The 6,516-nt window shown below is 44.8% G+C and overlaps 2 protein-coding genes across 2 annotated transcripts; one reads left to right on the forward strand and one right to left on the reverse strand.

The window, feature by feature from the left end:
• Window positions 1–668: 668 nt before the first annotated feature.
• On the forward strand, window positions 669–1,595 carry AOL_s00043g431 (uncharacterized protein; the record flags this gene model as incomplete). The annotated part of the gene is made up of 1 exon (XM_011120917.1): window positions 669–1,595. One exon carries the CDS (start codon window positions 669–671, stop codon window positions 1,593–1,595), a length of 927 nt encoding a protein of 308 aa, XP_011119219.1.
• Window positions 1,596–2,356: 761 nt separating this feature from the next.
• AOL_s00043g432 (uncharacterized protein) lies at window positions 2,357–4,475 on the reverse strand (the record flags this gene model as incomplete). The annotated part of the gene is made up of 5 exons (XM_011120918.1): window positions 2,357–3,226; window positions 3,302–3,848; window positions 3,922–4,210; window positions 4,298–4,349; window positions 4,416–4,475. 5 exons carry the CDS (start codon window positions 4,473–4,475, stop codon window positions 2,357–2,359), a joined length of 1,818 nt encoding a protein of 605 aa, XP_011119220.1.
• Window positions 4,476–6,516: the final 2,041 nt, after the last annotated feature.

A 6,516-nucleotide genomic window follows, 5' to 3' on the forward strand; every position in this document is an offset into this window, starting at 1 on the left:
CCCGGACTAGACTCAAACCTTCCTTCCTTCCCTATCCTCCCTTGGAACTGGGTAAAAATTTGGATGTCAAATTACGACACCAAGAGAAAAAAAAGAAGTGCTGCTCGAGATCATATGATAGTATCGTTATAAATTATCTTATCAAATAGCAAATTACGGGAGGCTTCGGACTCGGCGGCAGTCCGGCAAATGACGTCCAAGAAAGCCTCTCACTCCAAATTAAAAAATCCAACAGACTCAACGCAATTCCTGAACTCCACCCAAATCTCTTCCTGAGCCGTCTATCGAGAACAAACCCGCCCCGGGGTCTTTGGTTGATATCCGTGATATCGAAACAACCTGCAGAGGCCGCCCGTGGTAGAATCCTTTGATTTGATTCGATAGGGCCTAAATACCGTCTGAACTAACTATCTCCCGAGGAATTCTTGTATTTTGGCCGAATTTACCCAAGAGTACCCCCGGTGACACTTTGACCTGTAATCTTTTCATTTCGACTTCTCTCGAGTATTCAATCTTATACACCAATTATCGTGTACTATTTCTCTATAAATTTCATAATATCTTTATATCTTATTTACTGAGCATCTCTATATCCTCTCCCCCGAGTAGCCCCCCCTTAAAATCAATATACCTAGTACTGTATCACCCCCCCATCTTGAGCTTCAACAATGCAACTATCCCCCTCCTCCCCGCTCCCCCTCAGAATAATCTCCCATAATATCCGTTACGCCACTACTTCCCCCTTCCGCGGCGAAGAACCATGGCCTACCCGTCTCCCCCTCCTAATCTCCCAACTCCACCACCTAACCTCCGCCACCCCCTCCATCCCCTCCATAATCTGTCTCCAAGAAGTCCTCCACTCCCAATTAACCGACATAATCACCACCCTCAATTCCAACCTCCCACCCAATCTCCACTGGGCCTCCATAGGTCTCCACCGCGACGACGGACACCTCTCCGGCGAAGCCTCACCAGTCCTCTACCAACCCACCATCTTTCATCCACAGACCAACAATACAACCTGGCTATCTCCTACCCCCGACAAACCCAGTAAAGGCTGGGATGCAGCTTGTATTCGTATAATCACCCACGGAATCTTCAAACACCTCCCCACGGATAGAGAAATAGTCTTCATGTCAACCCATCTCGACGATCAAGGTTCAAAAGCTCGTTTCCACTCTGCAGAAATGATCATAAACATCGTATCAGAGTATGTAAAACAGGGGCTACCGGTTGCTTTAGCTGGTGACTTTAATTCGGAAGTCACCCAGGAGGCTTATAAACGTCTGGCGGAGGAGGATAGTGGGGTTGTTGATGTTAAGAATTATGTCGGTTGGGCGGAGACCTACGGTGAACGGAATACTTACACTGGGTTTGGATACGAGGGGGAGTCTGAGAAGGTAATCGACTTTATTTTTTTAAATGGCTCGGTATCAAAACAAGTTCGACAGGGTGAAAACTCTGAAGGAGAGACTTCAGTGGCAAAGAAGGATTGGAAGGTAACAGGATACGCCGTCATGCCCAACAAATTCAAGGATATTGGGGTCTTTGTGAGCGATCATAGAGCGGTAGTCGCGGATCTGGAGTTACAATGAGCGTGAATTACTTAAGCTTGTTAGAGGGGCAGAAACAGGAAAAGTAAAGGGTCGACGTCAGGCATCATCTATCTCGTACGGATTCGAACAAGGAATCGAGATGCGAGATCTTAACGGTACTTGCGAATGTTTCATATCTGCATCGAGTTTCCTGAGGAAGCGACTTAGGCTTCATAAAGCTTCTGCCTAATCACCAGCGTCAAATAGAGGGGGCCCATTGGTCGATAGAAGAGTGTTTTTTTTTTAGGATTAAGCAATATGAGACAGCCGTACAGGCACGTCTATGGTAATGATATATTTACAAAGTGTTCCCCCGAAAATTTTCGTAGAAGTATATACTAAACCTTTTTGGTTTTGTTGAAGAAAAAAGAAAAAGTGTAATGAAGGTTTTCCACGCCGTAATAACCATTTTTTTGGAACAAGATATGAATAAAGAGAGGATGGAAAAACGCCAAAGATACTAGGAAAATGCAAAAGAAACTAAGAGACCCTTTTTTTGCGGACACATCGATCCAACAGATAAAGAAAAAGTAACACCGGTAAAAAATGCAAATGTTAAAAGAAAATAGAAGGGTAAAATCCGGGCTGCTGGCGAAGTGAAGAAAATTACTTGCTCGAAGAGAAAAAAAATATACCCAGTATACCACCGCTGACAATAAAAATACATATCCAAGAGAACCATTTTTTAAAAAAAAGTTTAGTATTTCGCAATGCAAATAAGCCTCGTGAGCCGTGAGCATCGTAGATATCATTAAAAGAGCTTAGCTCATAATCAATGTCTGGCCGTTCTCTCTCATCATGATTTCCCATGGCACTCCCTTGACAACGCCAGGGCCAGATTTTATCTCTGCATCTTCTTCCATTCTCCATACCTTCTCAACTAGCTCGTGGGCTTCAATGACGTTACCAAAGCCAATGTTAGCCCCCATCATGACCATTCGTTGTCGGACTGCATGCTTGTCCTCGGGTGTTGCAGCACCGACACCGGCCATGAGCATTGGGAAAACAAGGATACTCTCAGAAAGATCACCGATTGGGATCTTGGAGACATTAATGATAATGTTCTTAACACCAGCTTGAATCTTAGGGTGTGCTTTGTCATGGCCGTAGACGAGTTGGTGAAGTCTCATAATAGCAGCCCACCTGATGGCATCCGAAGCAGCAGACATTTTTTCACAAAGGAAAGGGTCTGTCATGGTATTGACACACGGCTTCGGCCTCCAGTTCATCAACTTGGCATCGATAGCCATAGCCTTCGACATGAAGTTGTCGGTTGTAAATTCAGAGACCGAAAACTGGCTTCGTTGTTGGGCGAGAACAGCAATCTCATTGATGACAGAGAAAAGATCCGAAGCAGTACCGAAAAGAGCATGGGGAACTGGACTCCGTGGGGCGCAGATCATCGGCATTAACTCGTCTGGGCGGATGTCCTCGAATCCTTCTGGGTAGAGAGCATCCTCTAGCATGGCAGGTTTTGAAAATGACAGGGTGGCCATGGAGTCGAAGTAAGCTACTGATTCCAGAAGGAACCTAACTGCGGGAGGGAAAGGTTTCGATCTCCTTCGAGAGTTGATTAGCGAGCAAGCTGCTCTCATATGAAGAGCCCATTTCCGACTCTTTCCTTCACAGATCTATATTTGTCGAAAAAAGTGTACAAGTTAGCATAATCAGCATGAAAATCTATTTGTAAAGCAGTCACTACATACCTCATGCAGACAAAGCACCAAAATGGTCGCTAGACCCTCTACGGCAGCTTCGTCGGATGTCTCGGCCTCACATAGCAATACCCTAGTTCGTTCCATTGCCAAGGCCAAATACTTTGTCATGACGGTTTCGTATTCAGGGTGGTGTCTTCTCAAGTGACTGGCAGAAAGGCCAAGAAGAGCGTAGCGCATAGCATGATGCTCAAAAGCCATTGGCATAAACAAGCTCAGGAATGGGTTAATCTCGTCAGGCACAACTGACAGGGACCTGGAAACAACACAGGCATAGTGTTGGAGAAGGTTACTCTCCTCGGATCCGGATCCAACGGGACCCATGGGGAACATGGATGGCGCGAAAATCGAAAGCTCTGGGAAATCAAAGGCGTCGTGAAGATGTGATTCCGGCAAAATCCCTGGAGCTGCTGCCATGTAAGGGACCATGAGAGAAGCCGGGTCCGAAATAGGGCTATCCATGAATCCACGTTGACAGTCTAGACCAAGTCTTGAACAGTCGCCGCATTTTGGAAAGATCTCATCACACTTCTTTCTCCTATTCTACTGTTAAAAAATGGTCCTCTACAAATACTAGCCAGGATTATATGTATATAAAAAAAAAGTCTTACCTGGACTTGCAAGAGCTACAGCCGCTACGGACTCTCTTGTCCTTCAAAGATATAGGGCTAACGATCATACCCGATGTCGGGGCTGGAGCCCTTTCATAGCGACGGAATGATCTCTCAACTTCACTATCGGAACATGAAGAGTTATCTGACGAATCCGGTGATACCGGGGAGTTCGTCAGAGACGGTGGAGATCCAGCTTCGGACTTCAGCACCTTCTCTTTCCTTGGCCATTTTCTAGGTCTCCCCATAGGCTTCTGTGTTCTCGTAATCTGGCAGACAATGCCCAGCCCTAGAGAAATAACCTACTGTCAGTGGCCATTATCCCATAGAAGATGTCACCGCTCTGAAACAGATCGATCACGCAATTTGTACTTACTCGCGCATCTAGTACAGTCCTTCTGTCCGTCTTTGCGGTTACATACTTGCTTCTATTTACCAAGAAATTAGTCATTCGTTATTCTTGAGACATCCTTGGGGAATCTTGGAAAACTTACGATTGCCGCGCATCTATCGCAGGCCCGTAACCTTATTACTGTATTTGACGTCGTCGACATTTTTTTTTTCTCTTTTAAAAGAAAATTTACTCAAAAATGATTGATGGAAAAAAGTTTTCCCTTCGCAGTCTAAAACTGCACTACCTCAGTAGCAAAAAAGAGGGCGGGTTCGGATGAATAAGTCGAATAAGTGAACAATGGGGTAACTGTTAGAGTTAAAGAATTGCGAAGAATATATGGAGGAACCCTCCAAGAAATTTTTTTGGCTGTATGAGAAGGAAAAAGAAGAACCAGCCAGGAACAAGTAGAGAGATGGAACGTGCTTCTGAAATATCTCCGCCAAAGGTGGGGAATAAAATCTTATATCGAAAGAATCAGTACGGGGTCCCCTCGATATCAGCGGATCAGACAAGATTGTCGGAATATTTCCGTCGGGCGGCTTTGTAGTCACGAGGTATTGATACAGCAGCGATATAAGAAATCGACGCCACCGTGAAGAATATAATTTTGAGAACTGCGCAAGTTTTTTGTTGGAATTGGTAAAAAATGTGGTTGTATGGTTTAATGTTGAACCTTGATGGTCACTCGATAGGAAACCGGTTGGAGAAAAACGGTTGGCAAGTTCCGATAGACACTCCGGGAGGATAGGCTAAATATTATATGCACCGACAGGGCCGTAGATATATATGGCGAGCCAAGAACAACCACGATGGGATCCAGCAAGGATGAAGTGGAGATCTCAGAACAAAACGGAAGGTTCGGTTACCACGTCGAAAGAATTCTACCAGGTAATCGGATCGTAGTAAGAAAGAAAAGCGTGCTCAATTTCCGCAGAAGAAAGGTTGACTGGGTATGATCGGTATGTATGTGAGCAGGCTATGATGTTCTTATCATGGCAGACGACCTAGTCGACCTCTTAGTGGGAGATCAAATGAGGGGACAACCTGCTAGTTTCTTATTCGGCCTAGTGGTTTCTTTTGTTTTTGAGTGTAACCGACGTAACGTTGAGAGTTAACTGGCTGGGAGGTGTAAGTGAAGAAGGCCTCAAAGTATTATCGAAACAAGGAATAAAAAATATAAAATAAAAAAATAAAATAAAAATATCAAAAGAAGTATCGACGATATGCTTGTTCCCTTAGCTTGGGGAGGAAGCCCGTCACAGGGATGCTCGAAGTCTGAAGGGGTCAATCAGCTGCCGCAAAGGATGAAGGCTTTCCCAGGCAGCCCTAAAATGTCTGAGAAGACGTATTTTATTTTTTTGGGGTTATTTCACCACCAAGTTCCGGATCCCCTGGCTGGATTGATGGCTGGCCTTGCTTCTATTCTGTATCGAAACGCCCCAAGTATATGGAGAAGAAAAGAAACTAAGTCTGTAAGTGTGTGCCGCTTCTGAGGCTTTGAGGGCGTTAGAGATGGAAAAGGTTTCGAACTATGATGAATTGGAACTGCTCGCTGCCAATACTATTGCATTGATCTTTCCTTCAGGCCAGGGAGAGACAAAGTGTTGGCGATGTCTCAGGCGGTGTTGTTAGTTTAGTTGGGTAACGTAACTTGACAGCTCGTAAAAGAATTTAATGGAGGGAAGTTTAGAAAAAGATAAGAATAAAAATAATCCTTTTGGCTAGAATGATGACCCTCGGTAGACGGACTCTCTCTTTCTCTCTTTTTTTTGTGCAAGTCGTTGGAGATGTCAATTAGAAAGGCAGAAGACAGCTTCCAAGTGGAAAAAAAAGAGGATTTCGGTCAAAAGGGCAGGGAAAAAGGGTTGTGGACATGGGCGTCGTTATGTATCATGAGCTGACCTGGGAAGACCTGGGAAGACCCAGCAGAGGTGACCCAATAGCAGAGTCCGTTATTGCTGCTTCTCGATCCATATCTGCACGTCGAGAAGAGCTTTCAAGCCTTCGCTTTACTTTTTTTTTTTTTTCATCTACCTTCTCCCAGATTCCTTTTCGTTTTTCGTTTGTTTTTCTTTGCTTTTATCTTTTCTTTTTCTTTAAACTTTTAACTAGCAGTGAGTGGTAGCTTCGAGACCGTCATATACACGGTACGGTACGGTACAGTACGGTACTTACACCCCACTGCCTGCGGGACCGCTGTA

This window comes from Orbilia oligospora, assembly GCF_000225545.1.
Source record: "Orbilia oligospora ATCC 24927 unplaced genomic scaffold scaffold00043, whole genome shotgun sequence".
NCBI lineage: Eukaryota > Fungi > Ascomycota > Orbiliomycetes > Orbiliales > Orbiliaceae > Orbilia > Orbilia oligospora.